Raw genomic sequence first — 23,938 nt, 5'->3', positions numbered from 1 at the left:
CGCTCAGCACAGATCTCATGAGTTCCATTTTTCAATAGCAAATAACCAGTGTTCAAAATTCATGGAAAAATGGTCCAGATGGGACAAAATATTTCCTACCCCGATTACTTGAAATGTTAGACAAGTTTAGGCTCCATTTATCATTCATTAAGAGATTATCTTGATTCCTGTTTTATATCGTTCTAATTTTCATTCTTGGTTTCATTCCAAGACGTTTATTAACATGCTTGAAAGAATCTGTATATAGCTCTTGTTATCATATTTGTTCTATACAATATCACTGTATGATCATCAATATACCCCATTGTTAGGGGTTTTGTTTCTCCTTACCTCCATACTCCTCCCCCTCCCCTCCTCCCCTTCCTGATTTATCCTTCCCGGTTAAAGTTTAAAATTTAATAAAATATTTTGAAAGCAGAAAGACATGTTAAATAATGATTAATTGAAATTTTTTTTTGTGTAACTGGATGTTTAAATGTGTCCCCTTTTAACATATTTGAACAACTGATACCATTTAAACATGGGTAACATCCTGTTTTTTAAAACCCATAAGTGATGTTTGAGAAGAGATCACAGAGGTGCCCACATCAGCACGAACCAACTTATCCTTAACATTCCTTGACCGTTTATATGCTATCATTGGGGGTACATTAAATTCTTTGATGCTTGGTAAACATTTACCCAACATAGGCCAACGTCATTTTACTATATTAGCTATAGCCCTACTTTCATCACAGAAGGTCGTAACCATAGGTATCCTGTCCTTATTTTTATTGGTTTGCCCAATTGTACATAAAAGATTATCAGGTGTCAAATTTTTAACCTCCTTTTTGCATTTATCTAAAAGCGCTTTAGGATATTTCCTGTTTGAACTTCAAACCCATTTTGTCCAATGCCCTATTAAAAGCATCATCATCACTGACAATTTTCGTAACTTGAAGAAACTGACTGTAAGGTAATGCCAGCATCCTCCGTGGATGATGACTATCAAATCTCAAGATATTATTCCTATTTGTTGATTTTACAAAAACGTAAGTGGAAAATTGATGGTTATCACATTTTACCAGAACATCAAGAAATTGTATCTCAGAGTTAGAAAAGGTTAGAGTAAATTACGGTATATATCTTTATTCAAACTGTTTAAGAGCTTATAAAAATCCTCAAGTTCACCCATTGTACCTGTCCATAGGAGGAAGACATCATCTATGTACCGTCACCACCTCAGCACATGTCCAAAGTGGTGGGATACATAGATCAGGTCCTCCTCCATGGCTGCCATAGTCAGATTGGCATAAGCCAGTGCCATATTGGCACCCATAGCTGTCCCCCTGCATTGTTTAAAAAACTCATCACCAAATAAAAAATAATTATTACTCAAGACAATCTCCAATAATTTCAAAATAAATTCAGTTGCCATAGGTGCATAGGCTGTCTTCTCAAGGCTTTTGTATACTGCTTTAAGTCCTACTTCATGATTAATGGAAGCATAGAAAGATCCGACATCAAATGATGCCAGGATAATATCACCTTCCACCTGAACATGTTCCAATTTAAAATTAGTAGTATCCAAAATAAAGGAACTAACTTGCTTGGCCAATGGACCCACAATTATATCCTACAAAATTTCTAAAGGGGAAAAAACAGAATCACTACTTGAAACAATAGGACGCCCGGGGGATTTTGCAAACTTTTATGTATCTTCGGAAGGATGTACGGTATATAACTGGAGTCACAGGATTATCTACTAACAAAAATTTGTACAAATTCTGATCTATAATATCCTGTTGCATTGCTACATCCAAAAGACTCTTGATCTTATTTTTAAATGAAAATTTTGGGTCCCCATTAATTCTTTTATAAACCTGTGAATCATCCAATTGACTCTTAATCTCAGCCATATACACTACCGTTCAAAAGTTTAGGGTCACCTAGACAATTTTGTGTTTTCCATGAAAACTCATACTTTTATTAATGAAATGAGTTGCCAAATTAATTGAAAATCTAATCCACATATTGAAAAGGTTCGAAAAATTTTTTTTGCGTGTACTATTTAATGAAGCTGCCAGTTGAGGACCTGTGAGGCTTCGATTTCTCAAACTACAGACTCTAATGTACTTGTTCTTGTACATGTCTTGTTGCTCAGTTGTGCAGCGGGGCCTCCCACTTCTCTTTCTACTGTGGTTAGAGCCAGTTTGTGCTCTCCTCTGAAGGGAGTAGTACACACCATTGTAGGAAATCTTCAGTTTCTTGGCCATTTCTTGCATGGAATAGCCTTTATTTATAAGAACAAGAATAGACTGTCGAGTTTCACATGAAAGTTCTTTTTTTCTGGCCATTTTGAGACTTTAATGGAACCAACAAATGTAATGCTCCAGATTCTCAACTAGCTCAAAGGAAGGTCAGGTTTATAGGTTCTCTAATGAGCCAAACTGTTTTCAGCTGTGCTAACATACTTGCACAAGTGTATTCTAACCATCCATTAGCCTTCTTACACAGTTAGCAAACACAAACTACCATAAGAACATTGGAGTGATGGTTGTTGGAAATGTGCCTCTATGCACCTATGAAGATATTGCATTACAAACCAGACGTTTGCAGCTAAAATAGTCATTTACCCCATTAACAATGTATAGAGTGTATTTCTGAATCACTTAATGTTAGCTTCATAGGTAAAAACTGTGCTTTTCTTTCAAAAATCAGGAAATTTCTAAGTGACCCTAAACTTTTGAACAGTAGTGTAATTGTATGTGTCCATGACGACAACAGCACCACCCTTGTCAGCCGACTTGATGGTGATGTTGCCATCATGGACTAAAGATTCCAGGACCAACAATTCTGTTTTAGTAAAATTGGGATATTGAAAAATTATCATTTTTTGTAGACTTTTTCAAATTCTCTATATCTTGATTCACAGCAGTCACATAAGCCTCAATAACAGGTGCAAATGTAAGGGGGTGCATTGTGTCCTTGCATTTTTCTTGCTCATCCCCATACCATATGTTATAATGTATGATTTTATGTATTACCTTTGACTACTGCTACTGGGTATGTGTCATAATGTACATATATATTACTGCTGCTTTGTATAAGAAGATGTTCATTGTTTATCATAGGGAAAGCGTAGTACCCTGTTTGGCCCACTAGATGGGGATATAGTGATGCTCAGAGTGTAAATAGTTAATGTGGGAGGGGCTAACTGTGGTTAAACCGAGGAGCATCTGGCATTTTTGTCATACATCAAAAATATAGGTAGCTGCATAGTTTGTTGGCACTTCCAAACATTAAATATATCAAATAAAGAAAAAGGGAAGTTATACGCCATAAAAAATCAAGAGTTTATTGAAGTATATTAAAAATAACATAATCATATAACTAAAAGATATCTCCCCAGGAAAAAGCAACACGCGAAACGCGCGTCTGGGTGTTTTCGACGCTTAAAGTGTCCTGCATATTTTCCACATCCACTTTTGTTCCACTCTCTCTCTATGGGACATTGTTTCAACTGCTACTATATACTTGCATATATTACCAAGTCCTATGGTGCACTTTGCTATGGCCATGGGCTAGTGGATAGTAGCACACTGATCCCACCCTTTCATTGCTTTAAATTGCAAAGATGTGTATGAATATAATATATATGTGCATTGCTCACTTGGCAAACATAGGGTGCACGGTTACTTGGAAGCATTTGGTTCCTCACAATTAATGAATGCACGTGCTATAATATTTGCCATGTTTTTCTGACTTTTTGTCTCTGAATTGTACCAACATATTTTGGGATCCTTTGTGCAATTAGCATACATATACCTTTTTGGCACTGTTTCCTTTTTGCGGCGTACTCTTTTGTACTTTTGTCCCCATTTTAATTATATGATTATGTCATTTTTAATATACTTCAACAAACTCTTGATTTTTTATGGCATATAACTTCCCGTTTTCTTTATTTGATATATGGCACTTTTGTCAGTTGGGCCAGGGAACTGTCGGGGCTGTAACCCAGGTTTCACGTGAGAAAGCTTAAAGCCCCGGACCAACCTCTGCACCTAGGAGTAGGGGGCGTGGCTAAGATAAAAGGGCCACAGCGCGCAGCAAATCAGTTAGTTGCTGTGGGAACGTGCATCGCGCAGGAGGGCAGTGTCAGGGCTTCTGCGGGGTGCCAACTGCCAGAGCGGGCAAAAACCAGCAGAGGCTAAAAGCTGTTAACAGATACTGCCGACAACATCGTACCTCGTCTCCGCTGACATCGCTGACCGTGAGTGATAGGATGCCCAGTCAGGTCTCTAAACAGCAAAAGCACAAAAAGAGGATTCAGAGATCCTCCAAAAATTAGAAAAAACAGCAAAACAAGGCAGAGGTTCTTACCTGCCTAGGCCTCCAAACAAATGCACTAACAGGATGCAGTGGACCCATGTGGTTAAAATAGAAACAACACAGGTGCAGCATAACCGATGAGGCAGCCACTTACCAGCTACCAAACTAATGGAGGGGGTGGCTGCTTGGCACATTGCTGCACATAAAAACTTGTATGTGGCGCTGTTCACACTATGGAGATGCACAGCATCCAGGCAGGCCTAGTAGTGACACCCTTCTATTAGATCAGGCGGGCCTGCCCAGCGCTATCCAAATGCACCCCATGTGCACAGGCACCACAGTTTACAAGCAGAAAATGGGCCCAACTGCACCCCGAAAAAAAGTGCAAAAAACACATTAAAAAAATAATATGTGAGGTATTAGTTTATATTCTGGCCAAAATACGCAAGCTCATAACCCACGTCAAGGGTCCTCACTAGTGTTGAGCATTCCGATGCTGCAAGTATCGGGTATCGGCCGATACTTGCTGTATCGGAATTCCGATACCGGGATTCCGATACTCTTGTGGTATCGGGTATCGGGTATCGCAACAACATTAATGTTAAAATGTGTAAAAGAGAGAATTAAAATAAAAAATATCGCTATACTCACCTCTCCGACGCAGCCGGGACTTCAGCGAGGGAACCGGCAGCGTTGTTTGTTTAAAATTCGCGCTATTACTTGGTTACGTGAATTCCCGGCTTGTGATTGGTCAGGTCGGCCATGTTGCCGGGACGCGGACCAATCACAGCAAGCCGTGATGAAATTACGTCACGGCTTGCTGTGATTGGTCCGCGTCCCGGCAATATGGCCGCCCTGACCAATCACAAGCCGTGACGTCACGGGAGGCTGGACACGCGCCCATTTTAAAATGAGCGCGTCCAGCCTCCCGGCTTGTGATTGGTTGACCGCGGCGCAACCAATCACAAGCCGTGACGTCACGGGAGGCTGGACACGCGCCCATTTTAAAATGAGCGCGTGTCCAGCCTCCCGTGACGTCACGGCTTGTGATTGGTCAGGGCGGCCATATTGCCGGGACGCGGACCAATCACAGCAAGCCGTGACGTAATTTCGTCACGGCTTGCTGTGATTGGTCCGCGTCCCGGCAACATGGCCGACCTGACCAATCACAAGCCGGGAATTCACGTAACCAAGTAATAGCGCGAATTTTAAACAAACAACGCTGCCGGTTCCCTCGCTGAGGTCCCGGCTGCGTCGGACAGGTGAGTATAGCGATATTTTTTATTTTAATTCTTTCTTTTACACATTTATATGGTTCCCAGGGCCTGAAGGAGAGTTTCCTCTCCTTCAGACCCTGGGAACCATCAGGAATACCGTCCGATACCTGAGTCCCATTGACTTGTATTGGTATCGGGTATCGGTATCGGATTGGATCCGATACTTTGCCGGTATCGGCCGATACTTTCCGATACCGATACTTTCAAGTATCGGACGGTATCGCTCAACACTAGTCCTCACTCTAAACAGCAAAAGCACAAAAAGAGGATTCAGAGATCCTCCAAAAATTAGAAAAAACAGCAAAACAAGGCAGAGGTTCTTACCTGCCTAGGCCTCCAAACAAATGCACTAACAGTATGCAGTGGACCCATGTGGTTAAAATAGAAACAACACAGGTGCAGCCCAGTCAGGACATAAGCCTGCACACGCACCGATGGGAGAATTGGGACACCCACTGTGAGTGGTTTCCCTTTGTACCTGAATCGAGTTGCTCGTTGTCCCTGTACGCTGACGATGGGAAAGACTGTGCTCTGTCTGGCTCATCATTTCCTGACACACTGATCACCGACCGGACCACAAGGAATCACCATCGCTGCCAGGAGCCAAGACGTCATCTTTTCCAGGACTACACTGGACCACGAGGAATCACCGCTGCCGCCAGGATCCTGTATGCCATCTCTTGCAGGACCATACTGGACCCCTTATGCACCACTGCTTTGGCGCCAACGTCCACATCCTGAACTAACCGCATTCTGAAGTCATGAGACTGATAAGTTTGCTACCCTTGAACTTCCTACCCTATGCTTCACACCCGCTTCCCCTGAGTTACGTCCCCTGTGTTTCTTTATACTGTTTTATCTGTTTTCTCCCTGCGAGGAGTATACCTGTTAAATTAAACCCCACACTAACACTTGCTCTGCCTCCGACCTGTTACTGCATCTTCCTACCTGCTCACAGAGCCCTGACAGGGCAGTCAGCCCTGTAACATTTTTAAGACAGGAGCCCAGCTGTTCAGGGCCTGAGGGCCACAGATGGCAGCACAGATTACAGCAGCACAGATTATAACAGCGCAGATGGTAGCGAGACAGCTAACAGCAGTACAGCAACAGAGGTCGCTCATCATGTGGCAGCTTGCTATGTGGACAGGTGCCCTTCCCTTTTGTCTGGGGTGAAGCGGACAGGAGAGTATCTGAGTGTGGTGAAGCTAGACAAAGAGGATACAGTGATGCCGAACGGGATGGGAGGACCCGGGTACATGCTGAAGGAGGACAGGGAAAGCATAGGAAAAGTGACTGAGGCAAACTGTGTGGTACCCGAAGTGCATGCTGTAATTGATTTCAACGGGCTGAGAACAGACAACAGTAAAGTTACTTGTTTAAAGTTGGAAATGGACTGTGTCTCTGTTTGTGAACTAGTGTCCAGAGGAAGCCCTGATGAAGTGGAGCATGAAGCAACAAGTATGCTGACAGAGAACTGTGAACTGCATGTGATGGGAGACCAGGGCGCGTTGGGGCCGTTTACCTCAGCCACGACTATGGCCCTGGCACTCCCTCACACATCCACAATAGGAACAAAATCATTAGGACTTGTTAATGCAAATTGTTGTAATTTCAACATAGATTTATCTGAAGACAACACTTCCTGACTCTTTGGTATATCCCTTGAGTACCAATACTTTAATAGTTCTAAAAAAATTAAATAATTCTGTCTCTAGTTTAAAACAATTCACATGTGTATTTGGACTAAAAGAAAAGCCCTTTTCTAATGCAGTGCCCCAGAGTCCTGGTCGTTGCAGTACTGTTGCTCCGCCGCTAAGGGGGGCTATGGTACTTCTGATGGCACTGAAGGAGTTCATCTGACCAGGTATCACAGACACCAATACATTTCACAGTCTGGCCTCCAGGGGGAGCTAAGGGTTCTATTTATTAGGCCACTCCTCACAATCTGGTAAAACTGGGGGTTAGGCAGGAAGTTAGGAGAGAAAGCTGACTGGGTTGGAACCAGGCAACACCTTGTGGCAGAGGGTGTTGTAGGGGAAGATTTGGAGGGGTCCCTGTCAGGGGTGGGATCCTGACAGAGGCCTAGCAAACAGAGAGAACGTTACGGGACCGCGCCTGCACGATATAGCGGCGGTACCCCAAGAAAGGATAAGAAGCGAGGTATATTGTGCTGAGTGAGAAACGAGATCAACGCAACAAGGAGAATACCAGTAGGAGTCGTGCTGTAAGACGAGGCAACATCCTATTGAGGCGCATAACCGGTGGCCGGAACGCCGAGGAAGTATAGAGCTCCAAGCCAAACTTCAAACCTACGGCAGGTGTTATGATCCTTAGTGGTTGAGGATCACAAATTACTCCAGCTAAGTAACAAACATAGGACAAGCTCTAGGGAGGTGGCAAACTGGACTGACCGCAAATCTGAAACTATCCAAACACACTAGAAGTAGCCGGTGAACGTGCCTAAAAATCCTAGACGTCTCGAGCCAGCCTGAGGAACTAACTACCCCTAGAGAGAAAGAAAGACCTCTCTTGCCTCCAGAGAAATAATCCCCAAAGATATAGAAGCCCCCAACAGATAATAACGGTGAGGTAAGAGGAAGGCACATACACAGGGGTGAAAGCAGATTCAGCAAATGAGGCCCACTAATACTAGATAGCAGAAAATAGAAAAGGGAATCTATGCGGTCAGTAAAAAATCCTTACAAAATATCCACTCTGAGATTTCAAGAACCCCCACACCAACTAACGGTGTGGGGGGAGAAACTCAGTCCCCTAGAGCAACCAGCAAGCGAGGAAATCACATTTTAGCGAGCTGGACTAAAAACATAATGACACTGATAATCAGAAAATGATCAAACAAAAACTTAGCTTGTCTTGGAGAGACTGGGAGCAAGGTAGCCACAAGGAATCTGAAGAGCACTGAATAGATTGATAGCAGGCAAGGAACTGAGTCTCCAGGTGAGCTAAATAGGAAACCAACCAAGGATAACGAACCAGCTGATGCAGCCAACCTGCAGAAAGACAACACTACACAGTACCGCTTGTGACCACTAGAGGGAGCCCAAAAATAGAATTCACAACAGGCAGGACAGTCAGTTATAGGCGGGCTGTCTCACCCAATTGACCTAGGAAGACACAGGGGGGTAACAACAGGAGTGGGGCGACGCTAGAGTCCCGGAAGAGCTCCGAGCCTCCCCGTCATACGGGTGCGTCCTAACCATAAGATCTGGGGGACGTGGAAGAACATCAGAATCGAGTTGTGAGGGAACACGAGAAACAGACACAACAGTTGTGAGGACTATCCCGTGGTGCTCAGCAGGGAAGGACTACAACACACAAGCGCTAGAGGGTAGGCACAGATTTCCACCTGCAAAGGGAACTCTGGATGTGCCATCGGACCGACCAGGCTTGCGCAGCCCAGTTAACCGTATTCCGGATTGAGGACCCTGAAGCCTTCAGTAAAGAGTTAAAGAGACTGCAACCTGGTGTCCTCGTTATTTACTGCACCGCACTACCACCACCATCCACACCTTTCATTGGGCGCCCCTCAGCAGGGTCACGGACCGGGTCTAGCCACCGTGACAACCCCAGAGCAGAGACTCAGAGGCCCGGTACCGGGTACCCCTCGGCCCTGCGGCAGTGGGGGCGCTGCACTAACACCTTAATTTCATCACTAGTTAAAAATTTTGATGAAAGATTTACCACTAAATCTAATCTCTTCTCTTCTGTGTTGTTTGTCTCACAGGATTCATTTGGCTTTTTAACTTCTTCTCTTTTCTGTCCACAATGGTGTGTTCTCCCTCCTATTCTACTTCTCCGTGAAATTCTTCTGTTCCTTTTGTTGGTCCTACTTGAAAAAAAACCATCACATAAGAATTCATTTTCTACCATGTCCGTTTTCTTAGGATGTGAATAACCACCTGCTTTTGTAAATGTTTTTTTCTCTTTCAATATCCTATCTATCTATCTATCTATCTTTCTATCTATCTATCTATCTATCTATCTATCTATCTATCTATCTATCTATCTATCTATCTATCTATCTATCCCATATCTATTTCATATCTAACTATCTGTCTCATATCTATCTATCTCACATCTATCTATCTATCTATCTATCTATCTATCTATCTATCTATCTATCTATCTATCTATCTATCTATCTGTCTCATATCTATCTATCTAAAAAGTAGATTAAGGCTATGGCGTACATGTCGGCCAAAGTTTGCTAGTTGTTGCTGCGACATTGGTGTTACTGTGACCTAGACAATCAAGTGGCAAACGATCTGACGGGGTTGGAGATTTTGTGACTTGCTTGTCGCCATATCCTTGGGATCCTAATGAGACCCCAGCCTATTCACTTGCAGCGACACTTACCAATCTTGCGCTGTACGGCAGAAATCACAGCCAAAGTTGTCCTTTAGCCCTAGCGTAGGGATGCAACATCTGTGACGTACTGAAAAAAATAGAAACAAACTACTGATATGGTCAAATTATCACAAATGGTCATCATACGAGCATCAGGAATTGGAGACTCCTTAGTGGTGGGGACACATAAGCTGCGCTCTTTCCCCTGTATGCCAGCAGTAACTGAGCACTGTTTTGCAGTATTGTCTTAAAGTGATGGGACAGGTTCTTTTACTCAATGACCTATCCTCCGATTATTTGTAAATATTTCATCATGTGAGTTTTAAATGTTCAACAGGTCCACACACTTCTACATCGCTTAAGGTTTGTAAAGTTTTTTTTCCTTCCTAAAATAAACATTTAGATGGCACCCTCAAAGTCTGTCCTCAGAGTCAATTATACTTGGCCACAACCATCGACAATGTCACTATTGTGTAGCATTTGGCATTTTTGCAATATTCTCTTACGTTGGTGCTCCTGTTTGGGACCTCGTGTTGGCCAATTTGCAGTCTACTCTACCTCACCTCTGTAGCCCTATCATATACCCTACCTATGTTTTTGTTCTTAATTTTCCACTGCCAATGGGAAATGTAAAAGTCAAAGGAGCATATCTATCAATAGAATTAGGCCAGTTTTCAAGGCTTGTGGCTTGTTAAGAAATATGGCTTATGGTATCACAGCACACAGACTTCTATACCAATGCTTTTATTTGTAAATGTAGTATTGTGCCTTTATATATTTCAGGCATTCTCTATCTCTTTTTTAAGTGTTTTTTCAGTCATTACTCTGTGTATTGTTATTAACATGCTCTAAATCTACGATTGTGGGAAAAATATGAATGGCAGTGATCCACTGAGATAGTTTGACTTGGATTCCTGAGCTGTGCTAGGTATAGGTTGTTATACAGGACAGGACCATTGGCTGTGAAAGCCCTGAAGCTGGACTGGCTGGCTCGTATAATTGTTCACATGAGATATTCCTGGTCTTGGCATTCAGAAGGCTGATGCATGCAAAGTTCAAATCTCCCCACCAACAGACCAAACAATGCCGGGCCAGCCAAATGTGACAGCTAATGAAATAATTCCCCAACTCTGCTTCTTAAAACAATGCAGGCTGTGCATCAGCAGAGTAGGGTTTTCATCAGAGCAGTAATCCAGCATTATCGCTTTGCATCACGCTGGAACTATTTTGTAAATAGTCTTGGCACCATTCTCCTGCCCCCTTCCAGTATAAATGTAATCAGGAGCTGTAGGCCCTTTACTGGAACAAGCGGGTACTGGCATACGGGTAAGACCTACTGCATTCATGGGTTCATGCAAATGGGCTTCAATTAATAATTCCCACTCCCTTCTCAGAGCATTTTTGCACATTCTGACATATTCTGCCTAAGGCCGGGCTCACACTTAACGTATGAAAAATCAGTCCGAGTCTCCCTGCCGAGAGTCGCACAAGTGTTCTCCGTATGGCCATCAGTGTGTAATGCGTTTGCAATGCGATGATGCGATTTTCTCGCACCTATAAATCCGTATGACATCGTTATGACATGCGTACGGCTTTACATTTCTCACTGCTTTTCCCCATTGAATTTAATGGCTCAATGGGCTGAAATGAGGAAAATGTGTGCGCATTTGTCGCAAGTCACACTGATGGTCCTTGTGGTGTCCGATTTTTTCTTGCACCCATAGACTTACATTGGCGAGACTCGGCCAATATACGCGTACAATCGCGGCATGCTGTGATTTCACTCGCACACAGAATATGCCCGAGAAAAAAAAAACGGCGATGTGAGCTGCCCCATAGATTAACATTGGTCCGAGTGCTATGCAATGATTTCTTGCATAGCACTCGTCCGTATTCTATGGTAGTGTGACCCCGGCCTAAGACAATCACTATGCAAAGAAATTGAATATAACTGGTGGCTAAAAGGTAGATTAAAGCATCTTATGCCCATACATGTATAAGATGAGGCAAATTGTACAAGGTGGATTATGTTCTCATAGTCAGGGAGCTGTGTTATGACCTCCCTTATGCAGATGGTGGAAGAATAGTTATACAATAGTCATGAAATAATTTGTTAAAGTTATATTAGTGAATATAAACAATTAAAACAATTAATATTCAGTTTATAATATGAACAGTTGTATGTGATAAATTATGATATTGTTATAAATAATTATAGTGGTAATAATTTGCATGTTATGTTTAATTAACTGAAAACATCATAATGATCAATATGTTGATATCGTACAGGCATGTGGGCACACACATGCACATACGCATATGAACATACACATGCACATACACATAAGAACATACACACACACATACACACATGCACACACACACATACACACATGCATACACACACACACACATACACAGGCATATACACACACATACACATAGACACATACACACACACACACACATATACACATGCACAGATACACCTACACACCTACACCCTTGCACATACACATACACGCACATATACAGACACACATGCACCTATACTGTACATACACACATAGACACATATACACATACACACACATATACACATAGACACATATACACATACACACACATATACAAACACATTTTCACACATACACAGACATACAGACACACATGCACATATACATACGCACATACACACACACATATATATATACACACATACACACATATTTTCTAGAAAGGCTTATTTTCTGTAGCTGTGTAGAACATTTTGAGGACTTTTATGCTTTATCTATTGCTTAGACTGGTTTTAATGGTGTAGTTTTGTTGTGATCATTGAACACTAATCTTCTTATAGCATAGTATTTTCAGAGTTGTGGTAGTAAATTAAAAGTTAAAGATCATAATAGAGAATGATCAGAATGACTACTCCTGTTTGGATGGCAGTGAATGCAGCATTTACATGACACTGAAGTGAGTAACCTATATTAGAGCTAGATTAACCGTATATTGTCAGACCTACCTCTTCTTCCTCTGCAATGTACTGGCTATTTTGTTAGTAAATCTTTTATATTTTAAACAGACATAAGAGATACAATGTATTTACTTATTATTATTGTGTGAGGTTCGGATTTTGTAATAAACTATGTTTGCTAATAACTAGTATGGACATGTGCATAGACGGAAAGGTAAACATGGGTTTCACCCTTGTGTTAGTCATTTATTAAGTTGCATTGTTTGCAATCATTGATGATGGATTAAAAATGTTGGCTACTATTTAAAAAGAGATAAAAATAAATAGTGTGTTGTAGACACTTTATAGGGAAACTGCCAAAAGGTTTTTGCTCCTCCATCTGAGAGCAGCACAATATAGGTGCAGATACCTTGATTCCAGCGATGTATCACTTACTGAGCTGCTTTATGTTATTTTGATAAAATCTGATGATCTGCTGATGATCTATCAGTGCTCTGAATGCTGAGCTGTGTATAACCCCACCCACAAAACCAATAGGGAGATTTCTGCTCATGTACAGTGTACACAGAGACCTACCAATCAGTAGTGAGGACAAGGTTATAGAAAGCTCATGAATATGGAGGACTACATGGCAGCAGGTTTACTAGTCCTCCAGTGATAATATCCTGCTGATAAAACAGTGACTTTAGCAAAATTACATTAAGTAGCTCGGTAAGTGACACATCACTGGAATCAGGGTCTCTGCCACTATGCTATGCTGCTCTGAGGTGGGATAGCAAACACTTGGTTGCAAATTCCCTTGAAAGGGAACCAGCAGGGATTCAGCAGGATTGTGTACAGTAACCTACAGACAGTATCAGGCCGGCACCGTTATACTGATTATAATGATGCCTTGGTTGGTGAAATCTGTTTTATGGTTGTTCTTTAACCTTTATTTTCTGTGTTAATGAGATTCTCGTGCCATAAGGCAGGGTCGGTGTATGTGCTCTGATTATATATTCATAATGCAGACTGCTGACGGGTTACTGATCCCTCACTGACCTGCCCCCTAGTTTGCATAATGAATACCTAACATACTGAAGAATGAGACAAAAAACACTTCTGCAGGCAGGTGCCAGTTGTGGCACCTGCTATTCAGGATAATCGCATGGTTAGTGTGGCGATAATACGTTTTTCTTCATAATCAGAGCACCACATACATGAACCCCGCCTTAGGGCGCGAAAATCTCATTAATACAAAACTGAACATAAAGATTAAGATTAAGATTAAGAAACAACTACAAGACGGATTTCATCAACCAAGGTATAATGTTAATCAGTATAACGGCGCCGACCTGACACTGTGTGTAGGTTACTGTGCACAATCCTGCTGACTGTTTCCCTTTAAAAATCAAACATTTTTAGGTTTCTGGTTGTGGTCACAGGCCTAGTCCAGGCTATGATATTAGTTTATAGCGGATATCTGACTTCCTTTAGAAATAAAATTCTTAATGAAATCAATTTTATCTATTGTATAGGGTTTTAAAGTATAGCTGGATCGCCCCGTCTAGGGCAGTGGGGTACTTGGTACTGGGTCCTTCGGTTCTCAAGGGGGATGCCACGGTGGCTGACCCGGTCCGTGGCCCTAGGGACGTCCGTATTAAAAGGGGAAGGTCTTTAAAGGGGAAATGTTCGTGACGCCACCTGTGGTATTCGATCAGGGTGACCGACGCTGCTTAGGGGTCCGCTGGGGTGATGTTATGACAGCTAGATGGTATACCTTCCCACAGGTGAAGTATGTCCCCAGGACTTCCCAGAGTGTAGATGGTGGATGGTGTGAGGCGCAGTGAAGAACAAGAACACAAGGTTGCAGTCTCTTTACCTTTTACTGAAGGCTTCAGCATCCACAGTCCAGAGCACCAGATCACAGGGCAGGCAGAGTCCAGCCGGTTTGGAGGCAAATCCAGAGTCCCCTTATCCAGGTGGAAATCAGTAGCCTTCCTCTAGCACCTGGGTGTTGTAGTATCTTATTGCTGAGCCTCTCATAAGGTCCTCACAACTATTGTAGATGTTCTAGATGTTGTGTCTCTCTCTGTCCCCCAGATGGATAGGACAAACCCGTATGACCGGTGGCATGAGGCTTTTTACAGGAACTCTATCACGCCCCAGCCTCTTGTGGGTGCCACCTTGCCTCCTGGGTATAGGGCGGGCAGGTAACGTGAAAATAGCTGTCCTGACAGTCTCTGGAGCAAGGCATAAAGGACTGTTGCTCCCTCGGTGTTCCGGCTACCGGATTTCTGCGCCTTAGAAGGAGGCAGCCTTTGCAGGGCAGAACTCCTCCTGGTTTCCTCTCCTTTTTCTATGACTTCTCTTCACGCTTTACAATACAGTTTTCTGTTCGTGTCTCTTTCTGAAAGCTGCCGCATGTGGGGCAGGCGCAGCTTCATGGCCTTATGTCTAGGCCTCTGACACGATCCCACCCCTGTCAGGGACCAACTACCTGAGCCGAAGCTCAGCCAGCAACTGCCTTGAGCGAAGCTCAGTCAGCATCTGCCTAAGTTTCTATCCAGACCACCAGTTTTACCTAATTGTGAAGAGTGCCCTAATAAATAGGAGCATAGCTCCCCCTGGTGGACTGGAGTATGAAGTGCGTTGTGTGTTGGTGTTACCTGGTAGTGAGATTTCCTTTATTGTCTCCAAACATAACATCACTCCCCCTAGAGGAGAATGACATTACTGCAACGACCAGGACCCTGGGTTGCTGCACTCCCCCCCCCCCCCCGTTAAATCCAGTACTCCGGGACTGGGAAAAGGAAACAACAATACATTAGCAAAAAGACATGCACATTTTTAAAATGCTATAAAACAAATTGATATAACTGTGCTTCCCTTTATGGGAAGTGAGGACACTTGAACGTTGCAAACAAAAACATATTTACATTGCCGGCCTGCTTTTAGAAATAGAACATCCTAGCAACAGATATATTAACTAACTATGGAATGTAATTACCCATATGGGTATGCTATCTGTTAAGTGCAAAGGCAAACATTTTATTTTTATTCAGGTGCAAAACAATTATTTTTCTCTAAGTGCAGTCTTTTTAACCCCCACGGGTCCACTTTATTCAATTGCAGATCAGTCTATCAACTCCCACGGGCTCACTGCATTTTCTGTCAATTTATTCACAAGTACATCATTTCAGACTATCTAACTTTTAACTCTATATTGTTAACTACATTCTATCGACTATGTAAAACACGATTCTATCTAACTACTCAATACTTTCAAACATTATCACTTTTAGGCAAAGTGCAACAAATAAATATTCCCTTTAAGGGCAAACTCAAGTCTTTTCTGAGGTAGTGCAACATATCAATCACATCATCAATATTCAAGTCAGTTTAGCAATAAAGGTGACGTGAAGCGATGGACCTGTGACGAACCCCCAACGTTGGTCTTGGGCAGGCTACAAGGCTTGTATCCTGACCCGGAATTCTGCCACACCAACGGGTTTTTCTTCAGGTCTGAAAAACAAAGCAATTCCTACAACAAGATTAGTAGTAGTCTCCAATGGAGGCAGTCTCTGTAAAAGCCTCCTTTGTAAAACCAGTAGAAAGTACCCTTAAGAAGGTGCCAACTATTTACAAGGACAGTTTGTGAATCATTCACCGTCCATGATTCAAAATGTCTTTAAGGCAACGATTATCTTGTGCAAACTGAGGATTCCTTTAAACATGGAACCCCTTTAAGAAATAACCCTGGACGGGTTCAAACTTGAAAGTAGCAGCAAAGGATGAACTGTTAACTATTTACCTTCCATGTTCAGATTTCTAGATTACTGAAACAGTTCTGGCGGTAGCACTGGTGGGGGCAGTCCTCTTGGATACCGGCGGGTACCAGGTGCTACATATGGGGCTCCCTCACTCCAGATGGGGGTCTGAGTGCCCACTGAGTTCTGTTCTGGAGTAACCTTGGCACAGGTTACCGTTGGAGTGGGTTCAGTAGTTACCGCAGTTTCTGTAGTGGTAACAGTACACACGGTGGTCCTAGTAAAGATGCAGGTAGGAGTGACGGTAGTAGTGGTTGTAGTGGCAGCTGTCTTAACACAAGGTGGCGCTGTTGTGACAGGAGATGGCATAGCAGGGATTTTAGTGTGGTATGTCACAGAGTCTCTTTGCTTGTGCACATTCAGGGCAAGCCATTCTTATTCACCAAAGTGCCTGGTGTAGGTGACACTATCTCCTGGATACAAGTCTCTATCTGGATGTCCTTCCCAGAGATGAGATTCTACGTCCCTCCGGTTCACAAAGAACTCTGCATAGAGTCCCTGCTCTTTGATGAAACCCCAACCTCCTTACAACTTAAAGGCTATGACTGTGCCCTGCTTACGCGGGGCCTGGTTAGCAGTGCGGTCCTTGCGGGCCTGGGCTTTGACCTGTAGATCTCGTTTGTCAAAGGCTCTGCATTGGGCCTGATGTTTTTCCTCCATTTCCTCCCTCTTGCGGGCAAGCTGGGCCTGGTAGTCCTCACAACTTAAGATTTCCACAGTTTCTCCTTTCTGTTTTTCTGCCCCAGGGAACCCCATAAAGTCTGGTCCGGGATTCACCCAGTGGTACACTGTCCGCTCTGCATATAGCTCTCCCGGCAGGGTGGTGGGTGTAATTGGGGCCTTCATGAATTGCTCCATTCCCGTGGCCTGGTCCCAAGGCTCAAAACATTGGAGCCAGTGGGTACCATGGGGAGGTGGTGCTGTTATGGGGCCTATCAACAGTTCCTCGGTCACCGGGGCAGGGTCAGCGTCCTTACCTGCCACTGCGGTGTCTTCAGTGCTGGTCGGTTCCACTGGCGGTAGCGTCGGCTCTGGAAGCGGTGCAGGGAGCGGTGTTGGAGGCGGTGCTGGTGGATCCTCTGCAGGCGTCGACTGGTATGTGGCCTTGGCGCTCAGCCGCATCTGCAGGAGCTGGCTGATTAACTCCTCCACGCCGGCCTGCAGGAAGTCAGGGCCAACGGGTGATGCCTGGCTGCGGTGTCCCTCCAGGTGGCTGGGAAAGTCCTCGGCCTCTACCCCACGGTCTGGTTCCGGATGGCTGGCCATGGCATCTTCCACGTGGCTTGCCCCTTCCTCTTCTCCAGGGCGGTTTCTGTTTCTTTGTCTCTGTCCGCCATTAAGGATCAGGAGGCGGATCTCGGCTGCTGATGGACACGTCCTCAAGGTACAGAGATATTTAGACTGGGCGGCCATTACTTTTTGCGCTTCTCAGTTTGTTCATGCCCACGACGACACGCCCTTCTTCTCCTGCGCTCCCCATGGCACTGTAATGGCGGCAACATTGGCGGGAATTTAGGCGGTCTTTTGCAAAACACAATCCTTTAGTAAATCATGGTTCAAGTACAATTCTGGCACGGTTCTTAGGCGCACATGACCCGATTTTCAGGCTTAAGTAGATCCTGTTCGTGACGCCAAGTTGGATTGCCCCGTCTAGGGCAGTGGGGTACTCGGTACCGGATCCTTCGGTTCTCAAGGGGGATGTCACGGTGGCTGATCCGGTCCGTGGCCCTAGGGACATCCGTATTAAAAGGGGAAGGTCTTTAAAGGGGAAATGTTCATGACGCCACCTGTGGTATTCGGTCAGGGTGACCGACGCTGCTTAGGGGTCCGCTGGGGTGATGTTATGACAGCTAGATGGTATACATTCCCACGGGTGAAGTATGTCCCCAGGGCTTCCCAGATTGTAGATGGTGGATGGTGTGAGGCGCAGAGAAGAATGAGGACACAAGGTTGCAGTCTCTTTGCCTTTTACTGAAGGCTTCAGCATCCACAGTACATAGCACCAGATCACAGGGCAGGCAGAGTCCGGCCTGTTTGGAGGCAAATCCAGAGTCCCCTTATCCAGGTGGAAATCAGTAGCCTTCCTCTAGCACCTGGGTGTTGTAGTATCTTATTGCTGAGCCTCTCATAAGGTCCTCACAACTATTGTAGATGTTCTAGATGTTGTGTCTCTCTCTGTCCCCCAGATGGATAGGACAAACCCGTATGACCGGTGGCGTGAGGCTTTTTACAGGAACTCTATCACGCCCCAGCCTCTCGTGGGTGCCACCTTGCCTCCTGGGTATAGGGCGGGCAGGTAACATGAAAATAGCTGTCCTGTTGGTCTCTGGAGCAAGGCATAAAGGACTGTTGCTCCCTCGGTGTTCCGGCTACCGGATTTCTGCGCCTCAGAAGGAGGCAGCCTTTGCAGGGCGGAACTCCTCCTGGTTTCCTCTCCTTTTTCTATGACTTCTCCTCATGCTTTACAATACAGTTCTCTGTTCGTGTCTCTTTCTGGAAGCTGCCGCATGTGGGGCAGGCACAGCTCTGTGGTCTTCTGTCTAGGCCTCTGACAGGATCCCACCCCTGTCAGGGACCAACTACCTGAGCCGAAGCTCAGCCAGCAACTGCCTAACTTTCTATCCAGACCACCAGTTTTACCTAATTGTGAAGAGTGCCCTAATAAATAGGAGCATAGCTCCCCCTGGTGGACTGGAGTATGAAGTGTGTTGTGTGTTGGTGTTACCTGGTAGTGAGATCTCCTTTATTGTCTCTAAACGTAACATCACTCCCCCCTAGAGGAGAATGACATTACTGCAATGACCAGGACCCTGGGACGCTGCACTGCCACAGCCAAGAGAAGGCCAAGCTAGCCATTCATTATTGCAACGAGTAATCCATCACACACTGAGTAATCAGTGGTCAGTTTAGTGCAGATTTCCAAACTTGTATGTAAAATGGTTGTGCTTCCAAATAGAAATTGTCCAGACTGTATTTATTTGTACTGAATATCACTAAACCTCCTCTCATTGTGTGTATCTTTCAGGAACAAAACACCAGCGTAAAAATGGCATCTGACCATCAGACTCCAGCCACTAAACAGCAGCAACCTAGCTCGAAGGTATGAGCAGGAAACCTATGTAGCTCTGCAAAAATCCATTCCTTTGCTCTTACACGTTACATGTTTCTTACCTGTTACTTTACAGTAAGAGTCCACCTTTCAGACCTATGGTGTTTTGAATTACCGTAATTGCATAATGCATAGACCTAAATGATACGTTCTTGCTGCCTGCATACACCATTAGAGGGAATGTAGACGATTAATGGATAGGTTTAATTATTGACTTCAATTTTTAAACATTATCCAGTTAGATCATTAGCTGCCTCTAGTAGTGACTGCTGGTATTTGAAATTTTATAATTTCAAGGGGTTGTCCACTACTAGGACAACCTCTTCTCAATCTGAATGTTTGCCTCCATTAAAATAAAAACACTTATACTCACCTCTGGTGCCAGCGCCGTTCCAGCAGTGTCTGCACTCGCATTCCCGGTGCTCACGGGAGGTTGTTATGTCACGTAAGCTCTGCACTCACTCAACGCCGACTTCACTGACCCTGCCTTAAGAATCGAATATCAACAGGAATTCACCACTGCGGCTGCTCTCTCACTTCCTGTTGATGTTCAATTTGACCAAAAATGGGGATAGTGAAGCCAGCGCTGATTGGATGAAGGGTTTGTGTGATGTAACAACCTTAATTAAACCCCGATAACGCGAGTGCTGACACCGTAGGAACGACACCAGCACTGAAAGTGAGTTTAAGTGTTCTTGTTTTAACAAAAGCAAACAATCAGATTGAGAAGGGGTTGGCCTAATAGTGGACAACCCCATTAAAGGGAAGCTATCATCAGAAAATGGCCCAGCGTTTCAATCAGGTTTTTGTGTTACAAGTATTTTTTTAAAAATATTATTTGGCAATGTTTTTTTTCATATCACAATCTTTAATAAGAAAATAAAATTTGTAATTTCAATTATCAGCAGTGTTCACAGCTGTTAACAAAGGATCCAACACTGACAATAGATGATATCACAGATGACCCTGCGCCTCCTCCCATCACAATAACCTTTGCACAAACCCATTAGGCACTTCACTACAAAAGATAGTGATGGGGTCTGTACATTGTGGCTATCTACATGTATTGTTTCCTGAAACAGTAGAATTCTGAAAAAGCCAAAGTAGCTAGCGTTACTTTTCATACAGATTGTGTTATGTAACAAAAGCAACAACATTGCCAAAAATGTTTTAAAATACATTTAACACAAAACCTTGATTTAATTATTAGGTCATTTTCTGATTATAACTTTCCTTTAACTGTACATACTGTATATACTAGGGATCTTGAAAAAGATTTCTAACTGTTTGGAAGAAAGTAATGAGACAGGCATTTACTTTAAGCATACCCCAATCTCTTTGTACATAAAATGTCTAATGGCATGATGTCATAATATGGTTCTTGGGACCCCCGGGTAAGAAAGGCATTAGGTTATTTTTAATTTTAAATAAGTTGGATGTCAATACTTTATGAACTAGTAATCTAAATAAATATTGCAGTGGAGGCCATTCCGTAAAGGTTGAGACAACTTATTACGGTTTATGCTACCTAATATCTAATATTTCATATTTGTTGTAGGCTGGATATAAGCTGTTAGACACCCTGTAAATTATTTTAATTATTTTCTCAGTACTGATAGGGAATTTAAATTGTGAGCCCCAATGTGGACAGTGATGATGGTGTCTGTAAGGTGCTGCAATATATGATGGCAGTACGTAAATAAGCATAAGGCTATGGTCACACTATCAGTATTTGGTCAGTATTTCACATCAGTAATTGTAAGCCAAAACCAGGAGTGGGTCAAAAATACAGACTTGGTGACGTGTTTCTATTATAGCTTTCCCCTCTGTTTCTTCCACTCCTGGTTTTGGCTTATAAATACTGATGTAAAATACTGACCACATACTGATAGTGTGACCGTAGCCTAATAAATAATCTCTCAGAACATTTCCCAATATGGTCAGCTGTTTTGAAGGAGAATAGCGAGACCTCAACTCACACCCACATCTTGGCAGGAGTCAATGGGATTGTTGCAAAAAAAAAATGCCTATAGTCAAATATGTTTTCTGTACGTAAATTATTTTAGAATGTCTTACCAGAATAGCAGGAAAGTTTGAAAAAAATCTCACCATCACATAACTTGATTACATATGTTGCTTCTCACTTTTTTGCTCAGTATCTGTCAAGTAAAAGTGAGTAGACCCTACTTGGGGTTTAATTTCATGCATTTTTCAAGATTAATGTTGTTTGCTGTTAAAGGTCAGGAAATGATATAGTTTGGAAGGAAACAGGAAAATAAATAAGATAATATGCAATATAAGATATACAAGATAAGTGTCTGTGTCCTTTAGTGATGAAACTGTATTGAAAGTATAGTTTCTTAGCAATTGTATTGTTCCGTTACCTATTTTTTAAATGCAGAGGAAATTGAGAATTGTTCTTTTGCTATTTAAATTACTGATCTCTAGTGATGAGCAAGTGTGATCACATATGGTGTTATCTGAGAATGCTCGCGTACTAGCCGAGTGTCTTCAGCATGCTCAAAAAATATATTCCAGTCCCCATGGCTGCATGTCTCTCGGCTGTTAGCTGCAACACATGTTGCCTAACAAACAGGGAATCCTTGCATGTGTTGCAGCTGTCTAACGGACAGCCGTGGGGACTCAAACATATTTTTCGAGCATGCTGAAGACATTCGGCTAGCACACGAGCATGCTTGGATAACACCTTATGTGAGCACTTCCGCTCATCACTAATGTTCTCTCATATAATACTAGGTCAACTGAAGTCTACAAACCATGAGCTGCTTCTACAGAACAGTTCTCCATCCATCCCGACTCAAAGAGCTGGAACTCTTTGTATGCTCGTATTCCTGAAAAGGGCACATGCACAGGGATTGTTTTTAGGGGGAACCCACTTTGAGAATGCATGCCTAATCATCCCTTTTCAGCATGTGTGCTCCAATTTATACAGATTTAGGTATATCGAAATTTATACAGTACCTTTAAATTAGCAAATAGCCCCAAATAATTAAAAAATATGTATACAATATCCTGGGTAGTTATCACACATCATTTTGTATGATTCAAGAATATTTTGCAGTATAGTCCGAAAAAAATTATGGTCTATCAAATGTGATGCATGATTGAAATCCAAAATACAGGATTTATTTTGCATTATTTTATTTCTTGTGTGGCATACAGTTGTGCTCAAAAGTTTACATACCCTGGCATAATTTTTGCTTTCTTGGCCTTTTTTCAGAGAATATGAATGATTTGGATGTTTTGGGTTGTCATTATGATTTACAAAGAGAAAACACAGTAGTTTGACAATAAATGGTTTCAGCCAACCACTAACCACGAGTGGAGAAAAAGTTTTGGTGTTATCATTCATATTCTCTGAAAAAAGGCCAAGAAAGCAAAAATTCTGTGTTTGAGCACAATTGTATATCAAGAAAAAAAGAGCATTTACATTGTTTTGTATTCTCACTTCTAATTTACAGATTGTTATCTTTGAGCAAGAAAACTTCCAAGGTCGCTGCCATGAACTCAGTGGAACCTCTACCAATCTAAAAGAGGCTGGCATGGACAAAGTAGGCTCAATCCTCGTGCACTCTGGACCGTATGTATCTAAATATAATTCAATAAGCATGACATCTTATTGTGAATATAAATCTTGAGCAACACAATGTTCTCAAAGTATTCTTTAAAGGGTTATTCCCAGAATAGCAAGTTATTCACAGAATAGCAAGTTATTCCCTATAGGATATTGAATAATTTGCTGATCACTGGGGGACGGACTATTACATTTAATAAATACGTAAATTAGGGGACTTCGGTGCACCCTTGGCATGGCCAAGAGTTTGGTGCACCATTATGCCTCTTCATTTGCATATTTGGGTTCTTCCCCCACTTCTGATTGACATTGCTTGTTTCCCAAAGTGAGAACCGCTGGTGTGTGTGCATGCACATGTCCTGTGCCCAGCTGCACATGCGCACATTGGCCGGGTGAGTTCTCTTCCCGGTCTTGATTCTGCTGATGCCGCTTGCTACTCTAATACACCTGTAAGTGTATCGAGCGGGTTAAAAAAATTCTTCTCCGAAACCGCTG

At 43.0% G+C, this 23,938-nt stretch overlaps 1 protein-coding gene across 2 annotated transcripts in view; it reads left to right on the top strand.

The window, feature by feature from the left end:
* Positions 1-4,135: 4,135 nt before the first annotated feature.
* The window catches only part of CRYBB2 (crystallin beta B2), a 42,003-nt gene continuing 22,200 nt past the window's right edge, over positions 4,136-23,938 (top strand). The window contains exons 1-3 of one of the 2 annotated variants that reach the window (XM_077280868.1): positions 4,136-4,252; positions 19,765-19,839; positions 23,331-23,449. In XM_077280868.1, coding sequence (XP_077136983.1) covers positions 19,786-19,839; positions 23,331-23,449 — 173 coding nt within the window. In that variant the 5' untranslated portion in view covers positions 4,136-4,252; positions 19,765-19,785. Of the gene's footprint in view, positions 4,253-11,208; positions 11,283-19,764; positions 19,840-23,330; positions 23,450-23,938 lie in introns of those variants that run through there. The other variant, XM_077280867.1, reaches the window with a different exon arrangement.

Source organism: Ranitomeya variabilis, chromosome 1 (assembly GCF_051348905.1).
Source record: "Ranitomeya variabilis isolate aRanVar5 chromosome 1, aRanVar5.hap1, whole genome shotgun sequence".
Lineage (NCBI taxonomy): Eukaryota > Metazoa > Chordata > Amphibia > Anura > Dendrobatidae > Ranitomeya > Ranitomeya variabilis.
The sequence above is the reverse complement of the archived record's forward strand: the minus strand, read 5'-3'. Positions and strand labels throughout refer to the sequence as shown.